General features: G+C 36.7%; 1 protein-coding gene across 5 annotated transcripts in view; it reads right to left on the bottom strand.

Annotated features, from left to right (window-relative positions):
- MDFIC (MyoD family inhibitor domain containing) overlaps positions 1 to 24,359 on the bottom strand; it is a 58,516-nt gene that overhangs the window by 27,222 nt on the left and 6,935 nt on the right. For 4 of the 5 annotated variants that reach the window (XR_003534039.1, XM_027682201.1, XM_027682202.1 and 1 more), the window contains exons 2-3: positions 24,040 to 24,195; positions 12,389 to 12,520 (exon numbers count right to left, since the gene is read on the bottom strand). Coding sequence is in view for 4 of the 5 variants with exons in the window: in XM_027682201.1 (XP_027538002.1) it covers positions 12,389 to 12,520; positions 24,040 to 24,130 (223 nt within the window). In the remaining variant the exon portion in view is untranslated. Of the gene's footprint in view, positions 1 to 12,388; positions 12,521 to 22,341; positions 22,382 to 24,039; positions 24,196 to 24,359 lie in introns of those variants that run through there. The other variant, XM_027682205.1, reaches the window with a different exon arrangement.

Here is a 24,359-nt window from a genome sequence, read left to right as displayed (position 1 = left end):
CCTGTGTCCAAGTCATTTATGAAGATGTTGAAGGTCTAAGATGGAGCCCTGAGGAACCCCACTAGTGACAGGTCACCAGCCTGATGTTACCCCATTCACAATTACGCTCTGTGCTGGACCTGTGAGCCAATTGCTTACCACCACATGCTGTGTTTGTCCAGAAGGATACTGTGAGAGACAGTATTGAAAGCTGTACTGAAATCTAAAAAGATTACATCAACTGGCTTCCCTTGATCAAAATTTTTTTTGCAAGCTGTACAAATAAGATTCTTGAGAAAACACTTTGAAAAGTCCTCTTATCAGAGTCCTTGAAAAACCTAAATTCTCTTTTTTTCTTCCCTAGATTCAAAACCGCAAGCAACCAAGGACTAAAGCCTGCATTTCTGTATCACAGCTCACTGCCTTTTCCCTTCCCCACTCCACAGGCAGTTTAGCTTTGTTTTACTGAAGAATGGTAGTTTCGTATGCTAAAGGGAAAGGCAATGGAATATACCAGAATATAAACACTTTTCAACAAAAAGATTTGGGTGCTAAATTCCAAACTGAATGAACTTAGCAAGCAATCACTGTAATCAATATTTAGCACAAAGGCAAATGTTTTTTACTTCACTGCTTATTTACTGTATTATACCAAAATGATCTAGGAAGACCTCTTTCTGACTCAGCTGGAAAAACCCACTCATCCTGGCCAAGTTTTCATACACAACCTCCATTACACGAATTCAATATAGTAAGAATTAAAAAAAAAAGGTAAATGAGCTTTTGCCTGCTGCTCATGGGCATATCCCTTCAAGCAGCACAGAAGTCAGACTGCTGACAGTGCCTGGGAAAGACCAAACTTCCTGTAGTAACGATGCACTTGGTTTCCTGAAAGGAAGCAAAGCAGAAGCTGCTCGAACAATTCACAAGAAAGCTCTGATATCTGCGCCACACAGTTACAAATCTGTCCTGCTAGAAAAATAGTGTCACATCAGTGACCAACAGCTACAAGCACAAAAATTCAGAGAAACAAATGCATTAATGCAAAGAAGAAAGCATTAGATTAGCTGAAGTAACAGATAAATTGTCTTAATGGATTGAAATCACCTGTAAAACATTTTTCTTTCATTCCGCAACTGAGTGAAGAATTCTGATTCTTCACTCTGTTCATGAAGATACAATTTTCTATGAAATTGTTGTGCCTAAATGATATTAACATAGTAGAGGCCAGTAGCATCTGCAAGTCCTTATAACTGCAGAAGTGACTGAATACTAGTTTTTATTAAAATACTAGTTTTTATCTCTAACATTCAGATGGGAGCTATTTTTACTTCAATACGTTTGAAAGCATTCAGCACTACACCTGAAATAATTTCCAGTCTCTATTAAAAATATTAAAAATATTTCTTTCAACTTATAAAGCTATGTAATTTGACCCACTGAAGTTTATTTAATTCACCCTTTGTTTAAAAATACCTCTAAGTGGCATTTAAATTTGAATAAAGCCCATGCTTGGAATTCTGGATTCAACAAGGATCTTTTTTTTTAATGAAAATCTTTTGTTTTGTCTTATTTAGAAGACATACTTCCCTTTATTCACAGAAAAAAAAGAAAATCTTTTTGCACATTAATCACAATTTACTTTTAATGGAGTGCAGATACAGCAATGAAATCTGTGCTCTGTCAGTATTATTCACAATACTGAAAAATGTCCATTTATACATTTAAAAACATTTTGTTACAAGGTTTTGCAATAAGCTGAAGGATTTCACAGAAAAGAAACAGCATTGTAAGTGAAAGCATTAGAATTTAGATACTTTTCTTTTGTCCTTTTCCAATTCTACAGCTTTAAAAAGTCACAGCTGAGTCGGCAAGCTTCTCTTACCCAAAAAGATCCAAAATACTGCAGCAACCTCATAGCGAAGACAGCAACTACATCAAACGCAAACAACCTTCCTTTGCTGTTTACACAAGCCTTCAGCCCCACAAAAGCATTCATGGCATCATCAGCAACAGCAGCCACTTGACCAGGCTGGTGACGGGTGAGCCAAACTGCTGCCTCCATCCCTCTGTGCTGTGCAGCTGTTCTCTGCTTGGGAAACATCTCAGCTTCACTTCTTGCATTTCTCAGCCCCAAACAAACCCCACTGTTTTCAATACTACCTTGTCCACTCTGCTGAAGACTCACATCTTCCGTTTTATTTGCATTGCTGCCTTTGGAGTTAATTCCAGCACCCTTTTCTTTAATGTTCCTTCAGCATAACTGGCTACATTTTATTGTGCCATAACATTTTCTTAGGCTGATATAACAGTGGGAATGTTTCCCTACCCCGTTATATTGAATTAGGATTATGATAATTTAGCCAAAATTTCCTATTTCTATACAGTGCAGTACTGAGAAACCAAAATACTTAAAAATCATCAATATTTTTTTTTATATACATCCTTTTTATTGGCATCCTCAATTTTCAATCTTTAACTTTCCACTTTTGTTCATAGCTACAAACCTAGGACCATGTTAATTTTTTTATTTTATGAAAATTTAAATCTCACATAATCACATCATTAGACGCCGAGTTTCATAGTGTGTAGTAAAATTTTACTCAGGTTCTTTTGCCTGAATTGCACAGTATTTTTTCCTAATGTTTAATTCACTGTTAATTCTCCAATAGTCAGAATATTTATTCTAATAAGAAGATTCATTGCTACTTACAAAACAGCTTAAATGCTGATGTTAACACAGAGATGCTGAAACAGGCTTTTATACTGAAGCACTTTAAAAATATTTCCAGTCGGTCTCTAAGCATAACCTTACTGTCATTGCCTATAAATATGTCATTGTAATAGAGGAAAAAAGTGGATAAACAGAAAAAAAAGGACTGTTCAAGCAAACAAATAAACAAGAGGGAAAGGGGGCACTAGAGAAAATAATGCAAACAGAAAAGAGAAAAATGGCTTGGAGTCAGAATTATAATAGGGATGGGTCAGTCTTTTCTGTTTTTACTTTATAAAACAAATATGGGGAAGAGGATGCAGAATAATTTATTAAAAATGGGAATAACCTTTCAGGACTCTTCCAACTTTGACTCCACCATGATAGCCACCACTCTCTACCATATCACTCATATATAACATCTACTTTCTTCCAAAATTACCCCAAATTCTAAAGGATTTTGTTTTAATCAAAACTTTGAAGTGCCATTCCATTACAGTCATTGTGAAATGTATGTCTATCTCTAAGTTTTGAAAGCAAAGTGTATTATTCTACGGGAACCTTCCCTGTGCTACCAAACAAATCTTCTCTCCTTTCCCATAAGGACCTGTCCTGCAAATATTCAACAAAATATTAATGACCTGAACTTCTTGCCCTATTTCAGCTATCCCAGCAGAGTCCCTGGTGTGGATGTGATAACGAACAAAAGCTTTTGCCAGGTTATTTTCTCTTGTTCAACGAGGGAGCACAGCACAGCAAATAAGGTCTTGCTGTTAGGCTCTTCTCATAGAGTAGCAGATGCTCTGTAACACACAAAGAGTCAAAACCAAATAGTAATTTACTTACACTTAAGATTGAGTTTATCAATTAAATTGTGGGGAAAAGCTTCCTCAGGCATAACACACTGCTATAGACGGGAATCAGAAAATCAAGTGGACAGTGAAGTAGAAAAAGTAACAGTCAAAGGAAGGGAACAAGAAGAGAAAGGGATAAAAAAAAAGATACCTTTTATTAGAATTCCTCCTTTAAAATGATGTGGTAAGTTGTTTTTTTCCTTTCCATAGCTTTCCAAAGTTAAAAACTGTCTTATTTGTGGTAAATACAAAACTCACACTAGTTTCAAGTTTCCAAGATTTGATCCAGCACAGAAGAGCTTACAGAAAGGCTATAATGAAGACTGTTACGAAACATGTATAAGATCCATATAACTACTTCAGATGCACTAATGTACACTGCTAGTTACTTCATAGTGATTAGTGTTTAGTCCCACTGAAAGATCTATTACCGTACAAAAATATTTATCAATACTGATTTTACATTATAAATATGATAGTGACCATTATCACTAAAAACTCATCACACAGTAAAAAGAATATCTCTTGAGGTAGGGAAAAACTTCACAAAGTCATATTTACAAAGTAAGCTGGGAAATACTAAATGAGATGGTGTCATTTGATAAAATCACCCATAAGAAAACTAGATGTGCGTTACCCAAAGTTAGCTGTGCATCCTACCTCATCATCCAAATATTTTTCTATATCACCTCTGTGAAAAACTGAGTTTGATCCTTCAGATAAACCTTTCCAGGCAGGCTCATCCCAAATCTCGTCACCAAAACTTAGTTTCCTTCATTTTGAAATTCAAGCAAAAAGAGTATTCTTCACTGGTCTGTATTTCTGAATTGTACAGACCTAGAAGATATTCATTCTGGTTTGACACTTCTATGTCCAATTCCGGTCAGCATAACAATCTTTCATTGCTTTTCTGTCAAAATGTGAATTTTATTTCATCTTGCAACTTAGAGAATACAGTTAAAATATGCACCTGCCCTAATAAAGAAAGGAGATGGGAAAGGTAGATGCCTTCTAATGGGCTAAGAGATTTTATTTTTGAAGATCTATTTCAGAGCTACCCATACTTTAAGGGAGGCTTGCCCCTGCTCAACCAAGGAACTGGCAAAAGGTTTATGCGTCTCTCAGTGGCAAAATCTTGCCCTGAAGGTCAAATCTGACTCACAGGCCACGTTTTTTATAGGCTTGCCTAACTGTTTGTGCTACTTGACTTGTCTCAAAAGCAAACTTCATAACATTTTATGCAAACATTATACAACCTAAAGTCTGAGCTATAAATCAATAAAGCACACTTAAGCTTGAGGAAGCTCTGCAACAGGAAATAGTCTCTTAGTTGAGATTCTGCTGTAATTAACATTAGCATTGCCAAATTTTCTCTAAACAAGTGTCATAATATATTTATAGTTCAAAGTGAAAACATGATAATTGAGATACTGCACAGAACTTGAGGGAAGGAAGTTTAAAAGTAAAATTTAAGACTCTAAAATTCATGAGCCCAGACATAAACTCAGAATTTCAAAGTTCTTGTGTTAGAACGCCACAGGTTTGAGGTTTATAATCACAAAGTTGAAGAGCAGTCTCCATACAAAAACATGTTTCTCACATGCCAGAGCACTACAGTTAATTTAAAAATAGTTAAGGCTCAGGTGGCAAAAAATTCACCATTCTCTTAAATATGTCTGGAGGCCTACCTCAGCAGTAAAATGATTTAACAAAACCAGTATTAGAAATAGCCTGAGTGACCGCAGCTGTTTGACATTTTAATGTTTTTCAAAAGGCTCCTCTGGATTTGGATCATGAAGAATTTTTTAAGGGAAAACAGAAAACCACCAACACAACAACACACAAATAGGTCAGAGGCTCCTGTTGTTTCTTGACTTTTATAAAAATACTTTCAGGGAAAGGTACTTGTGGGTACTTTTGCACTAGAGATATTGCCAGAACGCAGAGGAAGAAAACAGTATTCAGACCTTTCTTTCCTCTACATAGCTATATAAAGAAGAAAAAAGTTTAACCATGATTACTTAGCTAACGCTTCTGCTGTGACCGAGTCCCTCTTCATCTTTCACTTTTTTATCAGTAAATTTAAAAAATCAAAATATTAAAAACTATTTTGATTCTTAAAATTTTGAAGAATTCATTTAATTATTTTGATGTACACACAGCACACAGTACTACTTTTCAGCTTCATAAACTTACTCCAAGCTTTTCACAAGCATGACTGCGAATACAAAATTAAATCTAAAAAGAGAAAAAGAGAACTTTTGCCATGGTTTAAGTTCAACATTTTTGCCAGTAGACAGGTTCATAAAAGTACAACTTGCATGACGATACTTTCATACACTTTGTAATTTTGTGTTTTCTTTGCTAAATATGGCTAACTGAATACCATTTGTACTGAAAATAGGAGCCTAAAACCACACTGACTCATTGGTTTCTATCTTATATTTCACATAGAATGCAGTCAAGAGTTTTATTACCCTTCCTCTTTAAGGAATTACTACGAGCATATTGTACTTTTTCCCCTTATACGTGGAACTAATCAGGATCTTTCCCATCCAGGCATAAGAGCACATTAATTCTTATGATAGTACCAATACAACAAAAAAAAATATTCTGAAATTAAGATACAATTTACTTCAGGCCCCAACACAGCAAGCACAGTAATCTCAACATTACTAAAGAATTTCACCTTTGTCTTATGATGATTACCGCCATCCAAACTTCCCCAGCCTCAGACCATAAATTCAGATGACAGTTTGAGAGTCACAAGTAAGGTAAAACTGAAAATGAAAGGCTCCAGGTAATTCTGGCTACTAGTGATATGCAGAATACATGCGTCTATCTTTTGGTCATCTGGAGCAGTTTAAAGTTCTCATTGAAGTTTAACTACTGTTCTGTAAATGGACCAACAATAGCAATAAGTTTATTTCTCCCCATGGAGTCACCACAGAGTATACAAATTCCTCATCTATCTCAGTCCATCATTAACTGCATCGCCTTAGAGCATTCAACCTAGAGTTGAAGGGAAGAGGCTACACAGAAAACATCTGCATCTTAGCATCTCTCTCTATAAGGGACTACCAATTTCAGCGACACTTGGCTCATTTCACAGGTGACTTCTGTAAACACAGAATCTCACAGAATCACAGAATCAATTAGATGGGAAAAGACCTCTGAGATCATCAAGTCCAAACACCACCATGTCAACTAGATCATGGCACTAAGTGCCACGTCCAGTCTTTCCTTAAACACCTCCAAGGAGAGTGACTCCACCACCTCCCTGGGCAGTCCATTTCAATGTCTTATCACCCTTTCTCTGAAGAAATTCCTCCAAATGTCTAACCTAAACCTCCCCTGGCACAGCCTGAGACTATGTCCTGCTGTCGTGTCACTAAGTGCCTGGGAGAAGAGGCCGACCTCCACCTGGCTACAACCTCCTTTCACGTGGTTGTACAGAGCGATAAGGTCACCCCTAAACTCCTCCAGCCTAACACCAAAGACCCTGTCTTAAACTCTGAAGGCTGTAACTGTAAGGGTATAGCTATCTGTGAAAATCCCTCTCTACCAGAGGGTGGGTGGGTACTGGAACAGGCTCCTCAGGGAAGTGGTCACAGCACCAAGCCTGACAGAGTTCAGGAAGCCTTTGGATGATGCTCTCAGGCACATGGTGTGATTCTTGGGGATGGTCCATTGCAGGTCTAAGGGTTGATCCCTTCCAACTCAGCATATGCTGTGATTCTGTGATTCTGTGAAAATGAAATGAAAAGGCTACGGCTGTGCAACTCACCAGGCCTCTCAATAGGCATGAGAAGAGGTTTTCTGAGGAGTTTTGGAACAGAAGTAGTAGGAGATTTGTCAGGCTGGGGGGAGAAACAGAAGTAACACAGGGTAGCTCTCTGCTGGGGAGAGGATTAGAAAATCTCTCTGGGGAAGGAGCTTTCAGGAATAACCTCTACTCCTCCATTACTTCAAGTACCCAGATTCCTCAAAGATTTATCTTTTTTAAAGAAGGTTTGAAATATCAAATACTGTTTTGCTGCATGTAAGTATTTAACTGACTGAAGTTTTGTTCATTCATAGGTTCACACTTTTTTATACCTAGGTATACTTGGAACATTGTATATAAATCACTTCTTTAACTAAAAGAATGCACCTTTCAGACTCAGCAATATATTTTGGATAATTCCCATTAATCTATTCTGCACAATTTCTGTACTCACACACTTTATTTTGCTGCAAGAAGATTGTATTTATCATAATTTCTAGCTTTGAAGAAGCTATGTTATCTCCAACACTTCGCATTATTTTATAGACAGAATAAACAGGATCATCTGAAATCACAGTAATTGTAAGATGACTATGCCCTATAAAACAGCAAAAAAAAATATTGGGATTAATATCAAACAGTTCTAACATCAGATTATCTTCTTCTTGTTGGAAAAACAAGTCCCAAACCCAAACAGCATAATTTAAACTACAGAAGTCACTCACTTAGCCAAATGAAGGAAATCTCCAGACCTTAAAATTACATAAATAATAAAGTAAAATGTCAACATAAAAATATAGAAAACCAAAAGAGAAAAATATCTAGGTTTATATGCAATAAAAGAAAACAAAAAAAAGAAGAATATAGTAAATAAAATAGTAGGCACAAGAACATGTAAAACTGTTTGATCCCCACAAAGCTGATTGAAGCATCCCTTTCTCTGAAGAACCACGCTTATGAGAGGGGTGTTCCATGGAGGAGAAAGAGGCAATTGAAGCTAGAAAATGATGGATAGCAATGACCTTTCTATCTGTAAAACATGGGCATATTTTAGGTATTTAATCTTGAGAATTGGATTATTATTAATCAATTATTCATGAAAATTTGAATCTATGGTAGATGTTTTTTGTTTTCTTAAATATAGCTAAGGTTCTGCTTGAGTACTAGAAAGGAGATTAAACCCTCACAAGTAAATAGTGTTCAAGACTGGCATTTTCTTCCCCCCTAAACATTCCCTTGCCTGCATAACAGCACAAATTGATGATAACCTAGTGCCCTTTGCAAAAATTCTCCCTAAATATTCTGAAATCCACCTTTATAGCCTTTTTTCTCTAAGAGGGAAAAAAAATCCCCAACCTCTTCCAGAGAACAAAGCAAGGCATTGTGGTAACATGGAGTAGCAAAAACTGCTATGGCTTCATTCCTATAGCCACAGGTTACCCTGCGTGTTAACACACGCTCTTCCTCACTTGTCAGTGGTGAGTGATAGCAGAAGCAGAACCACTCCATTATAGGCCACCAGACCATACAATGAAAACAGGCAGAAGGTGTTTGCAGATATTTAAAATGCACTGCAAAAGAAGATAGCAGATGGAGCTATTCAAAAGCTCTTTTGAAAAGCAGAACCTCTACAACCTGAAATAAAATAGAAAATATATCTGTGTCTGTGAAGGGAAGGGAATAGGTCTTAATATTTTCTTGAAGAATATCTGCACTGAAAAAGATAGAGGTCATCCCAATTGGGGGAACTACTGTGGAAATACTCTCCTTTACTCAGGTTTTAAAATTGAAAGATATGGATAGCAATGGACACCTTGTGATGAATAAAGCCAATTTAACACACATAAACACACCAAATATTTGGCAGTTCTTCCTGTTCTCAAATACTCTATTAAAAAATATACAACTTATTTCTAGTCTAATTGAACCTCCAGACTACGCAAAGCCCTCTTTAACACTATACAGATTGAATTCCAGGAGGTTTTCCACAATAAGGCATGTTTTCAACTACTCCAGTCATTCCTGAGATATTTGTGGTTCTCCCCTGACCCTTCTCCAACTAACACAGTATTCCAGTAACAGTTATGCAAGTACATTAACAATTAATACAGAAAGTTAATACAACTGTTTCCTGTTTATATAGCTCTTCCTTGTTTATATATCAGTATACATGAACTTTTTGATTCACAAGCTCTCTTCGAAAACAATTAATTTCTTGGTTGAAGCTTCCCATAAGATTAACCATTTACCCAGTGTCTTATGAACATTTTTATTCATGGGAAGAAGGGATGCTCCAAAGGAGGTGGGGGAAAGGCTAATCTGAAGGAAATTTGTAGAGGTTAAAAAAAGGGACCTTGCAAAACGGACTGAAAGGGCAGAGCAAGGTGAACGTAAAACATCTCACTGTGGAAAACCAGGGCAGCATTTTAGTTTATTGGTGTTGCCTGGTAAACTGAGTTCACAAGTGCAAATGACAAATCATACATAATGAAGTCATTACAGGGCCTCCAACACTGGACTTCGTTGTTGGTGTGCCAATAAAACTGACTGATTAATCTAATTCCATATAATAGCAGGATAAAACAGCTGCAAACAAGGAAAACCTTGGAAATTAAATGCTGGAAACATTTATAAAGTAAAAACTAATGCTAAGACAAATGGAGTATGTATCAACTGTGGGGGTGGAAAACAATCTGTATGGGAGAAAAAGAAACTGAATCATTAGGATAGTGGTGAACAGCTGTTAATACCTCAGAAAATTGAAGTATGGTCTGTCTAAAATTATTTGAAGAAAGCTTCTTTCAATATGCAATAATTTGCAAAATTTAATCTGGTGGAGTAATAGATCTGGTTCAATCAAGAACATTCTGAGCTTCAATACTTACTTAAAGTGAAATACTTGAGTAATATTTGTCATAAATAAGCTTCTCCTTGCTCCACTTGTTCTAGTTTTCAAACTTTCATTACTAGGTATATCGAGTTGTAAAACTTCTGCAAACTAGAAGTATTTGTAATTGAGTCAAGCACTGTACCTCAATTTTTAAAAGTAGAACAAACTTCCACACTAATAGCTCATCTATCAAAAAAAAAAGGAAGAAAAAGTTGCTTTAATTTCATCATTTTTGTTTCTTCCATCTAGAAGACTTTAAATTAAAGGTTAAAAAAAATCATTAATTTGAAGAAAAGAGAGGTTTGCATCATAGCATCTAATCAAAAATGAACCATAATAAAGGCTCTACTACACAATTATCAAGACTAAGTGTTTTAGAAACTTACAGCTTTCACATAAACTTGCAAAGCTCCAGGAGGAGCACAGTTGTGCACACTGCAGCAGTACCTTACACCTCTGAATTTTATCCTATCTTTGCCCTTTTTCCTGTTACTTTTTTTTTAATTTGGTAGCAAATAACCCTCCCATCATAGAGATATAACTAAATACAGTCATCAAGTTACTTTACCAGGGGTTTGCACACTCTGTGTCCATTTCTGCTATGTGTTGAAAAAATGCATCATTCCCTCAGTGCAGCCACTGTAGTATGTCTTTGTGGTGAATAGATTAGAGGAAGCACAGCACCACCCTACAGTCCTTGTTCCTTTCCTCCATAGTTCAGGCATGCTGCTAACTGCTATGAAATAAATCTCCTTTCTCATGAGTCTGGAAATAAGGAAGCTTCTAAAAAGAGGGAATGAGAAGGAGGCCATTCCAAAAGCACACGATGCCACACGCACCTTTACATATACTCAACATAAGTGCAAAGCAATTGCTTGTCCAGGGACAGTTAAGTCTAAAAAAATAATCTTTTGGGATTAAGTAAATTCTCAATCTGTGCAGGACAAGTCTCCCTCTTTATAGCCATTTGAGAATTAATTTTAAATTGTCAGATAACTATCTGACATGCTAAATTTAGGTTTCCTGTAAAGGATCTATGTAACTATTCAATACATTAGGGGTATAAGTATTTATTGGGATTCATTATTTAGAAAAAAAAGGATTAACTAAGATTTTAAAAGAACTTCAAATACTAACACAAAGCTCAGGAGAAGCTGAGTGTATAGATAAGACTAAAAAACAAGAAAGCAAAACACCCTCCTTCCCCACCAAAAAAACAAAACAAAACTGAAAAGAAATAGATAACTCCAGCAAAAATTCCAGTTTTGAGAACAGCAAGTTCAGAAACATGAATTTATCCCCCTGTGAATAGTTTAGTCTGTGTGCAGTGTAAAGACAGACTGAAGTGTGTGATCAGACAATGACCTTAGAGAGCTGGAGCACCACTCGGCATTTAGTCCATTTGCTTTCTGAATACACCCTATAATTAGAGAACAGTTTCTCATGCTGCCCCTCCCTTGAGCAACTAACATTCAAGCATTCACAGAATTTTAGAGCAGTTTACCTCTGGCAGTTGACAGAAATATTTTTGCCTTAGCAGGGTGCAATTGTGGGTGAGCATTTGGACAGCATATGATCTTCAATTCAAGATAGGAAAATGGGAATAATATTGCATACATGTTTTAAAGCATTCATAACATACACTAGGACTGTGGACCTATAAGAAGTAATTAAAAACCTCCACAGTTCTATAGCATAAGTCTAAAATCTTGTCTTACAGCAGTCTTCTAGTTTTGAAAGAAATAACTACTTTAGGATTCAAAATTCTTAAAAAACCTGCACGTGACCAGTACTCAGTGCACCTGGAAACAACTGCTTTCATCATACTCTGCCACTTAAATATATAGCCTGAGAAATCGAGGGTGATGACACCTAGCACAGCTGCACACCGCAACTCATGTGCCTGCTAATTATATTATTAATGATAAGGGAAGAATATAACATGAAGGCTTTAAAATGTAGATGCTACAGAGGTCTATACCATACTGCACCACCTGAATCACACCTTTCTTTGTACTCATTGCTTATGCATGCTGACAGGAGTCAATCTGGAAAAAAATTCAGTAGACGTGCATTACAGTTGCAACCCAATTGCATTTGACAGAGTCAACAGAGTCAACAAGCAATATCTCATTACACTGCGAAAGCAAGCCTAAAAGGCAGCAATTTGTTCTGGAAATACTTACTTGTGATGAGGTCACCATCAGTGCGATTTCCCCAGATGGACTGCTCTTGTATCTCTGCTTGTATACTTTGGTTACTGGAAGGCTGGTTTATGTCTTTATCTCCTGCCACAGTATTCTCTTGGTCAGTTTTTTCTAAGTCAGAAGAAATTTTAAGATATTAGTTCCTAAATTTTTTCTCTATGTGAGCAAAACTTATTTTTGAAAATTAAGAGAGCATAAAATATAACTTAGCATCTAATTTTGTTTCCTTAGAATTAATTTCTAATAAACTTGACTTTCAATTTGTTTTCAGGTCTACGTCAAAGTAATTACTATTTAAGAAAGTCTTTTAGTCATATTGTATCTAATCAAGCAAATAATACTCAGTAGCTTTTGTAACAAATTATGATTGAGGGTTTTTTTATATTTAGTTATCTTCCACAAAATTTTCACATAAAAATTTGAATAGTTTTGTCACACAAAAAAACCCATTATTTTTTGCCCACATACATGTGGCTCTAGCATATAAAAACTATAAAAATTTCACAAAAGTCTGTTCTCTGTTGCTTACAATTAAACATATGAAAGACAAATATAGTTGAAACTTCAAAACCGATTAGTACAGAAATTCAAAAAATTTATTATAGCACAAGTAACTATTTTTCATTGAAAAAAAAACTTTTTAAAAGGCACTGATGAATAAAGTCAATATTTAGCCTATAATGAAAAGAAAAGTATTTCTTCTCTCCAAGTATACACAAGATTCAGGGAAATTTCCATAGTAAGATTATTTGAGGGATTCTTAAGCTTATTTTACAATATAACAGATTCTGTTGTTTTGGTGATTTTGCCAGCTAACACATGCAGACCAGCATTTCCTCAAACCAGGGCGAGTGACAGTTTTCATCTTCACTGTTTTAATAACCAAATTCACACACATAGATAATTTTGTTCTTGATTGCTACAGATTGTTCCTGCTGGCATTCAAGGAAACATTTTCAAATCTGGAATTACTTTGTTCATTATTCACAGCAACAGATTATCAGCTTATATCACTTACTCATGGGACCTGTAAAACATTAAATATTTTCAGTCTCATGTATTTTTTTTTAGTATAATTACAACATTTAATATTTACAGTAAATCTAAATGAGCAACTGTTGAGAAGTCTGTGAGCTCCATTTATTTGTTTCAAACAAGAACATGTTTATAAACCCCTTCTCACATTGTAATGATACCATATCCTGTAGTAAAGCAACTATTCCAGTCCTGAGACAGAAAAATCATTTATTGCTACTGTGACATAGTAAAGGCTAGTTTCTTCATGTAACCCACAGCAGTTTGATTTTAAATTCTAACTTTCTGCCTTTGTTATCCACCCTATTAAACTGAGGCACTGGACATCACTCAAAATAATATATGCCATCTGGTATGTATAGTAGCATGTGCCTTCAAGCACTGCTGCTCCCCTTCTATCCATTTCCATCTATGAAATGTCTGACCCAGCTACCTCCATGGTACTTCTCTCTCAGCCCTCCCTCAACCACCGTTTCTTCAACAACTTATCAATATTTCCTCACACCCATCCTGAGAGGAACTGTTTCACTGGGATTGGCATAGTTATTGAAATTATTGGGAAGATATTGCTTGACTTCAATGAGTTTTGCCCTTGCCCTGATGACTTAATCTCAGTGAGATACTCATCCTAGTCCTATTAACAAGAAAACAAAAACAAAAAAAGCATAGAGTTTTTCAACCCCTTGGACACACATCAGATACAAATTATTTCTACCTGCTGTCTATCAAATACAAATGTGACTGTATTGAAGTATGATGATTTTGCTTGTGCAGTTAAGTACTAGGTGCAAATGTATTTCAAAAGTGTTTGAAAAGTGCTCTGAAATAGACTGAATAAAAAATAAGTAGTGTCCTGGACAGAGCTGGTTTAAAAGTACTCTGCTTTCCAAAAACATTAAGGTTAAATAAGCTCTTTTAAGAGATTTTGGTCCTAAATTACTTCCCTGCAGTAGTGACACCAAAATTACAATATGCACCCAGCAGTACTAGTACAGAATTGCAGAGTTACTGTATACAATTGTCTTGTATAGGATGCAACTTTGCAGAGCCCTATTATTTTATGTAGTTAACAATGAACGGCTCTAAGGAAACAATAATGTTAGTAATATGGGGCCCTTAGCGTTCTAGATTACAATTTTATCTAAGAAATCTGAAAAGGAGTGCAGAATACAATCTGTCATCATTAATCATATGAATTTAGTTTTTATCCCTTTGCTTATTTTCAGTTCAGTATTTTTTCTCCCCCCCCCTTTTTTTTAACTATCTAGGTTGTATCTGTATTTTTCATGTGCTCTTTTATTATTCTAGCTGGATACAGTAAATGGCCAGTCAAAACCATGTAAACTATATTAGCAGTTAACAAGAAAGAAGTAAGAGGAACTATTGAAAAGTTTTTTTTAAAAAAGAAACAATGGAGCAATTGAGCACCAAAAAATTTTTATAGGAAATTTACAACAATTCGCACTGAGTAAATCTTTTTTGATCTATTGAATTCACATGAAGACTTCCCCATGAATGCGCATAACAGAAACCTACACCATTAAACAGGCATCTGGTATCTTATTTTGCACTCCAGAATTGCCCACTGGAGCACCTCATCCTTACAGATCCTGCTCTATGGGGTGGTGAGGTCATCCTGGGCAACAGCTAAGAACCACATAGCCAATCCTTCCTTCCCCAGCCCCCAGCAGGACTAGAGGAGAGAACAGAAAGAGCCCAAGTGAAGAAACCTGTGGGTCAAGATACAGTTTAATAAGTGAAGAAAAGAGGAAGGAAAAATGAAACAGGTGATGCAAAGGCAATCACTCATCATCTCCCACAAACAGATGAAAGGTAGTCTCTAAGCAATGGCTACCTCCCCTAAAACCTCCTCCCCTCAGTTTTTATTGCTGAGCATGGTGTTATATGGCATGTAATAGCCCTCTCATCAACCTGAGTCAGCTGGCTGGGTTGTGTCCCCTCCCAACCCCATGCCCACTACCAGTACAGTCACTTCGGGGGAAAAGTGGAAAACAGAAAACCTTGATGCTGTGCAAGTACTACTCAGCGATAGCCAAATCACTGGTGTCCTATCAACCTTGTTGGAGTCACTGATCCCAAACACAGCCCCAAAGGGGTTGCTATGAAGAAAATTAACTCCATCCCAGCCAAATTTAGTTCAATGGGGCTTTCAAAATAGAAAGAGACCTTAAGCTCTCTTTATCTGAGCTTTTTTCATACATCACTTCTGATGCATCAGAATACTGAAAACAGACACACTCTGTTATCTTGATTCAGTTGCTTTTCCTTAAATGTGTACCATGTCTCAGTTTTAGTACAAAGGAATTTATTGATTATTCCCTTATAATAAACAGCTAAAGAAGGGATAAGAATTTTTTTTATACTAGAGGTGGAACTACAACACACCCACTACAACCAATCACACCTGAAGACAGCCTCAAGAACATTCCTGAGTCTGTCTTTTGTTGATGCCATTACTTTTATGTCAGGTGCATAAGAATAATGACAACAGTAGTTTATGAAGAATCAACACAAAGATCTTACTCTTCTTTGATGTGCCATGCTTGTGAAGGCCTATAGCTGACAAAACTATTAATGACTGGATCTGGTCATAGACAAGTATGATGTTTTTCTACTGCATCTTCAAGTAAATTTATAACACTTTTCTGTTTCAATCAAGCTTACCCTTAAAGATTTTTTGTGTAAGACTTTTTAGTATTTTAGCTTCTTCTTTCTTTGGTACACCCTTCCACTCTCATGTAACTACCCTCCAAAACTGACAGCCAAGAAGAAAAAGAGAGATGCTCTTCTTAGCAGTTCAAATAATGGAAAGAAAAGACTCATTATGTTCTGAGTCTGGCAGTGCCGAAGTATAAATCCAATCTCTCTCTAAAACTACAGTAAGTTACTCAAGGCCATGTCACAAAAGCAACACAGACTTCTTACCTACCACAGTTCAGTCCCAAACCAGCAACCTGTGTGGCTACGTACTTCCCTAAACTAACAGCAGTGCTGGGGCTGAAGAGCTTCTAGTCAAAAGCCCCAGGGAGTGACACCCACACAGAACACACTGCGATTTATCCTGAAGGTAAGCATAGGCAAAAACTCTACTTGTGCAAAGAGATTAATGCAAGTTTAAGGTTTAAATAAACAAGAGATATGACATGCTGGCAAAGTATAGAATTGAGATGATTAACAGCCAAATCATATCTATGACACAGACCACTGGTAAGCCACTTAGTGAAAAAAAAAAAAAAATTTTAATCACATCTCAAAATTAGTGCTTCATTAAGCAAGTGAATAAAGGGAATTACTGGATTTTTTTTTTAATTTGGAATTACTGAAGTATATATAAATCACTTTTATAGTACATGCATTCTTTTTACCATAATCTTGTTATATTTATTTTTAAATTACACAGCGATACATGTATTTCAGAATCAAAACTTGTTTTCACCTTTGAGACTATTGCAACATTGATTGTTAACTTCTGTTTTAGTTCGGAGACTATGCCTCTGGTCACACAGAATTCTTTGCAACATGACAAATACATTCTACAAGACTCCACCAACAAAACAGTGTCAGCAATCTGGGTCAACAATAAGACTATTATTACAAAAGCCCTGTCAAAAAGAAAATTTAACAAATAGTCAGAACTGTCAAGAAAGACCTATATATTGTTAAATAAAAAGGATATACAAGGAAATCTCCCCCGATTCATTCCAATTCTGCCTTCTATGCCTTTGGAAAGTTGCTCAGAAGTATCTCTCTTTTCAGAGCTACATTTGTTCTATCTTTTGCTATAATAAAGAGCATATTGAGAGAAGGTCAAATTAGTACACAAAACTGACAAAAAATACAGAAAAGATAGGTAATGAATGTACATTCGTGAGATGCCTCAAAGAGCTCAAGTCTTTGACAAATAACCAACTTTTCTTCTCTCTGTGCTTGTCCATTTCTATGTTCCCACCCCAGCTGCCCCCAGCTGCCCCATGACATCTCTTTAGTCAGAAATGGATCTGTGTTCAAACATGTTCAAACATATGTTAATGCATCAGTAACTATGTAACATACACATGGAAACAAGTGCCCACATTAAGTGGATTGCATGTCCTCAGAGTGTGATTGACAGACGATTTCTGTTCACTAGATGACACACAAGCCTATATACTGATCCAGCCATCTCTTAGAGGCATGTGAACCATAAGAGTGCATGACTAGTAAAATGAAAAATTGGACTTGAGAAATAGGTTTAGAGTTTGCCTACAAAATTTAGGAGTTTGTATATGAAATGAATTTAAAATGCTGTTCCTGCAATGACAGAAGGCTTTGCTGCTATGACACATTACTTTTCTGTTCATCAGTGATGTGATGGACTGCACCAAATAAGAAGTAAAGCAAAAGCAACTTGTGGGAAAGGCTTCTGGAGACCTGGGTGCATCATTCTCCTCAAGGAGAGAGGAATAAGCAAAACAGATTGGCACAGTGGAGTCACTGTGACCTTCAAAAATGCAGAGTCATTAACAGTCCAACAGTTTTATTGTTGAGGGGCAGAGGAAAGATGGAAGCACAGGACAAAGCTTATTTAGGCACCTACATTTGACCTAGTTGCTTGTCCTAGAACAAGCAGATGCAGATTTAAAACTACATGTGCAAAGCTCAAATCATCCCAAATGAAATTTTGTCCTTCAAAGGAAAGAAAAATTACAGAAGAAAAAAAACCAACCAACCAAACAAAAAACTCCCCACAAAACACAAACACAAAAGTAGATCTATGAGGAATAAAAAAGTCAAAGAATGTTTCCAAAAGGAAATATAACAATCAAGCTTCTGTCTCAAGCCTACAATTGTTGGGAGGGGTTGAAGAGCACGTGATGAATTTCTAACACTTCCTTTGTTCATTAATATCTTTACTGGCAAGGAACCACTGAGATGCTATTTCCTACTGAAAATTCCACTGTTTGCAACAATAACACAAAGGAACCATGATAATACCAGGTTTCACAATGTAATCATTTACAGTTACACTTACCATCTACTTCATGAAATGCCTAAAACTTTTAAGTTCAACAGTTCTTGAAACACCATGCCTATTCCAGTTCATGATTTGCCTGAAACAATGTCATTTCATTAAGGGCTGGTTGTAACATCTAATTAATATTGATAAACCATAAATTATGGAGCTGGAAGCCTCCAATTAGATGTTTGATTGTTTTAAAACTAAAAAAAAAAAAACTTTATTTGGATTAATTTCATTTCAGTGGTTTTCACTTAAACGTCTCATTGCAATTTCAATGACCTCAAAAATGCCACTGAAAAAATTAGACTCTCAAAATTAGAGCAATTTAACTGAACTTCTTGGAAAACTCTTACACAGAATTTTCCAGGTGCAAGCTATGGAGCAACTACAAATGTACTAGAGATTTGACAGCCTAGACCAAATTTGAGTCAGTCGTGATAACTTAAAATTTAATAGCAACATGCAAATAGGTACTCTGCATTATTACAAACATTAAATAAATACATAAGTGAAAACTTTTTTCACAAATAAACACACTAATTATGCTGTCAGTTACAAATTTATGTCATCCATCCAACAAAGTTTCACATGCATACAAAACCAGTCTCATGGAAGGGTTAAGCAATACTTGGTAGCCATGGCTGTATTAGCAACAGCATGGCCCGGTAAAATGACCTGTACAGTGAAAGAGTTAATCTTAAGGACACATTCCATATTATACATGTTCCAGGGGCTTTCTACTTTGGACTAGGTCTCAGAATTAATCTCAAAAACTCAAGGCTTATTAGTGGCTAGAGTGTATTAGGCACATTCCTACAGTGCATCTTTCAGATTATTTTGTGCAAAAGGAATTCAGTCCAGGTCACTCCCTAGGATCACTCTGCAATGTAAACCAAAGTGGAGGTGAACAGCAGATTTACTTCAAAACTGCATTGCTGATCCAAATAAAAACACTAGGATAACACACTCAGTGCTGGATGTTACTTATTGGGGGGAAGAAAAGTTTAAAGCAAAGAGAAATCTAACTTCTGAGGGCCTGGAGTTGAATTTAAGAAGAATTACTGTAATATAAAATTAGCCTATGAGATGGAAAAAAAGTATTTCAAATTTGATGCAAGACCTTTACAGTCAACTCTATGAAATAAAAGTCTATCACACCCATGTGGGCATGAATCACTTTACTAGAATGGTATGCATGTGAAACCAAAAGCAGAAGTAGTATATATATCTACTATAACTAGAGGCAGACGCCTATTTACCAAAGTTTTAGATATTTTAGTCAGTAATATTCAAGAAATGCCTCAGTACTGGCACACAGCAATGAAACAAATTAACACAGACTCTCTCAATTCTTGTCAGATTGCAAGTGGGAACACAAATATAGAGGAAGTATTTGCTAAGTTTGAGCAATCTGAGTACACTGGTTAACAGTTAAAATAAAAATCAACTACTCATAACACTGAGACACTGCTGGTAAAGTGGAGTAATTATGGTGACAGTAATCATTGTTGCCTCAAGAACATCCAAACTTTCCCTGCATTAAGTCTTTTGTCACCCAGCCTCAGCAGGTTCCTTTAGTGCTCCCCATCATCAAAACTTAATTTAATGGCCAGTCTTCGCGAACGAAGATTTTTGGGAAAGGTCTTTTGCCTTTCAAGCCTGCGCAATGGATTTTTTAGGTGAGACACAGCCTGCGCTGAACTGAGCCCACCCTTTAATCCTAAGGTTCATCTGCCGGGGCCAAGCAAGCTTGGACAATGGCAGTGCGGTCCTCAGGACGTAGGTTTGTTTAGAGTGACCTTCTCATAGATGGATGGCCTCACAGGGCTAACGAGCTCCATCTGCCCGGGGGACTGGGATTCGAACCTGGGTCGCAGCGGTGAGAGTCCTGCATGCTAACCACTAGGCCACCAGGAGTCCCATCATCAAAACAGTTAAGTATAGAAAACACAAAGAGATCTGAACCACATTCTTGAAGAAGGGTGCTTCTTACTTTTCCTCAATGGAAGTATTAGTTGGTGAATATGGTTTCTTCAGACACCAACTCGGAACTGCATTGGTATCCAGCAACCACAAGATGATTTGCACCAGAGAGAAAAGTCACTTAAAGAACTTGACCCTTAATATTTCTACTAGACCTCTCCATCCTCCTCCCCACTCCCCATTAAAATAAAAAATTCTAGTGGATTTCCATCATCTAAAGAGTTGAAGTACAATTATCAGTCTCAATTTCATAAGTTGTTTATCATTACTATTATTATTGTTTTTATTTTCTTTCTGAATTTAGAAACCTAAATATTATTCATTTGTTATTCTAGGTTACAGTTAGTAAACAATAAGCAAAGGTAAAAGCATTCCAAATACTTTATAGGTGAAAATCCTACATTTTCTAAAATGTGGCCTCATTCTCTAAATGCAGTTCTATGTCCATTGAATTTCTCTCTTATATTCCATGGTTTATTCAAGTGCAGAGGATTTAATTAAAAAAGTCTACCCACGGTCCAGGCAATAAGCACACCGCAACCTCTAACACACTGAATATTTTCCTTAGAGCAGAATGTGCAATGGTCACTAATTGTAACATTCCTTCCTCAGTACCATGATTTTGGTACGTACCAGTTGAGAAAATACCTGATCACAGCCAAATTGCAGTGGTCTGAGCACAGATGTGACACTATTTGCTGACTATATTACACAGGTAGAAGCAGTCATAATTTGGTTCCAAGGGCAATGAGCTACAGGAGAAGAGAGGGCATGACCAGGATCTTGAACAAGCGTGTATGAGTAGAGCTACACTTTTGGAGGCATGTAGCAACAATTAACATGTTTGCAGAAATTAGGTTAAACCTTTTATTCTGCAGCGTGTATCTTAGAGCAGCAGACTCCACTGACACAGATAATGGTTTAAAGACTAAAGTTGAGTTTTGACATCGCCACAAAAAAGACACTGGTTCCATTTGCTCTCTCGCACAGCACACTAATTGTGGAGGGGCAAAGTCCCATACTCTCACTAATATTTATGCATTCATTAAAAAATGAACTAACAAGGCAGAACAGTGATGGGGGAGACACTGAAAGAGCATGTTGGCTAAAGTAACATACAAAAATTCTTTTAATTGTGAAAGCCAGAGCATGCCACGCCTATGTAGCAGGCCAAACTATGTCTCAAACCCACAGTTTTCACCATGTCCACAACCTGATGAATATGCCCGCAATCTGCCTAAGCTTGATTACTTTTGTCTGATTTTCAGTTAGGTTGTGGGATAACTATTTTTGATTATTCAAAACTCAATTGAAGTTTCATTTCCTTTCCTGGAAAAATACAATTAATCTTCAGCATCGGAATGCATATGATAGCAAGCAAAAGGAACACTTTGAATATCTGGATTTTTTGACGATACCTTACAGAACTACAGAAGAGAAGAAGAGAAGTTTGTTCTCAGGATATGAGGTGTCTATACCAGTTAACGAATACAGAAAGCACATTAAAGTATGGTGTTACAAAACAAAAATTCCTTCCCAATAGAATGCCCTTAATACTTTAATATTCATACAACATAAGCCATCTTCTTCTGATAAAGGAATCTGTAATTCTAGGTGGACACAGATTTCAAGTATCTCACTGTGAACATATGGAATCATTTCCAGAAATAATATGAATTTCAATCACAGCTTTTAAAATTATTGCCAAATTCTAGAGAAAGCACAATATCAGGTGTCCTGGGGGTAGAATAAAAGGATAGGGGCTGTTGAAAGTCTCAGACTTAGTCTTAGATCTTCAGCCCTGGAATATCTGAACTACCTTACCCTGTAACCACAAACTGCAAAGCTGACAACAGAAATGCTGGAATATAGACTGGAAATGTTATGAACTCACCTCTTCCTCTTTCCACCCCCATTTCCCCAACAGACTTAAGCTAGAAAAAAGCAACAAATATCCACAGTTACCCTTAAATCTAAGTTCATCAGAAGAAAAATTATGTATTTGAATGCTGAATTCTGTTTAAAAAACAGCCTTGTCTTGTACATATGCTTTAAAATTGAGCATGTGCCTTAAAAGGTGTGGCCAGTGAGCAAACTTGAATCATTATTCGTTTGTACCTTACCGATCCCTAAGAAAGCTGTCAGCTATAACTGTGTCATTCAGATTTTTTGCACATAACTTGTTAGTGGACAGATCAGTATTTGTTTACTTACTTTTCATTAAAAAAACAGAAGGGCATGTATCGAAAATCTTACAAAAGATTTTAGTTCATGGCAAAAACTCAGTTTAAAGTGGCACTGTGAGAATGAGACCACTTTCCATGCTTGTTAGTACACTGACTGACAACTTGAGTAACTTTGATGTATGGCCTATATGCAGAATTTAGCCTGTGTGGCCACTTGATCACATTACAGATAAGAACAACACACTGAAAATAAACACATATCACAGGTACTGATGGTTCTGGCAAAAATATGATTCTAATAGTTCAGTTCTGCATGCTTGATCTTCTGTATCTAATCCTTTTTTATTATTATTTTTTACTGTTTAGAAGTTATGAGTCATTCTCTAGGACAAAAAAAAAAACAAACCAACAATAAGATAAGTATAAGCCAACTTGCTGTCTCCCTGCCAAAACATTTTTTACTTAGCTATGGATACTTTCTGGTTTCTCAAATGAGTCTCCAACTTTGATTTCACATAGCTATTGATTTTCCAAGTTACAAAAACACGACTACATCCTTAATCCACAGTTGCACAACTGTGTTACCGGGCTCTGCTCCAGTTAACCAGTTATGAAGAAAGTTACAGTTCTTCAACAAGCTTATCTGTCTGTTCTTTGGAGACTTTTTAAACTCCTGTAGAATTCTGGAAAACAAGGTTGTAGCTGTAAACAAATAAAAAAAAAACTCCTCATCTTCCCAGACCAGGACTTGAGAGGCAAACATACTTCCAGTTTTGAGGATAACCTGCAGTACACCTTGTCAAACTTCCCTACATGAAGATGATCAGAGTACCAATATATTTTCTGCAAATGCAAATAAGACATAACTTAAAGAATTTCTCTTTAAGATGAATGTACTTTTAAACAATCTTTTTAACAGCTGAAATTAAACAGGTTATATTCTCAGAAACTGACTTGAGCTGCAGTATCACAGAGTAATCTAACAAAAAAACAGCAAAGTGACCTCCAACCTCAACAACATTCCTGCTGTTGGATCAACCTTCCTTAACTTACTTCAAGACCTGGAGAAAGAGTTCTACAGGAAAGAGCAAAGAGCTTCTAAACACAAATACAAAGCTGAAAAACAGGAAAGGGATTTTTAAGGAGCAGCATCTGCCTCTGAACGACTGCAGTTTTTCAAGTACTGAAAACTGGTGCTGAGATCACTGCGCCTTTTTTTTTCTTTATATATGGGAATTTCTGGTTAAAACAATAAAGAAGTGAAGTGAAAGTGCTACAGAGATACACTAAGGGGAGGGCAGGGGAAGGGGAAAGAAAAGAGGGGTTAAAATTCTCAAAACAAATCAGTAAATGTATCATTCAAATAAAAGGCACAACAATTACAGAGAAACTTTAAAGCAACTTACCTCGAGGGAGAGAGATCAAAGAGCTGTTTTCAGTTGGAGCTTGCGCTGGCCCTCCAGGCCCCGGAGGAAGAGGTTCTCTCACTTGGGACATCTGCCAGCTCTCGCGTCGAATAACAGAGAGCCTGCACCCCTCTGCAACAAAACTAACACGCGACCCTGAAGGAACAAGCAAATGAAAAGGCTCGTTAACGTATTTTATGCAGAAAACTCACGGTTGGGGGCGAGGGACTGCGGAGGGGGAGCAAGGAAGCGGCGGCAACTTCGCGGCGCGGCGGCGGGCGCGCCCCCCGCCCCCTGCGGCGAGCGCCCGTGGGGCCGGG

This window comes from Neopelma chrysocephalum, unplaced genomic scaffold, assembly GCF_003984885.1.
Source record: "Neopelma chrysocephalum unplaced genomic scaffold, ASM398488v2 Primary Assembly neopelma1_62, whole genome shotgun sequence".
Lineage (NCBI taxonomy): Eukaryota > Metazoa > Chordata > Aves > Passeriformes > Pipridae > Neopelma > Neopelma chrysocephalum.
The sequence above is the reverse complement of the archived record's forward strand: the minus strand, read 5'-3'. Positions and strand labels throughout refer to the sequence as shown.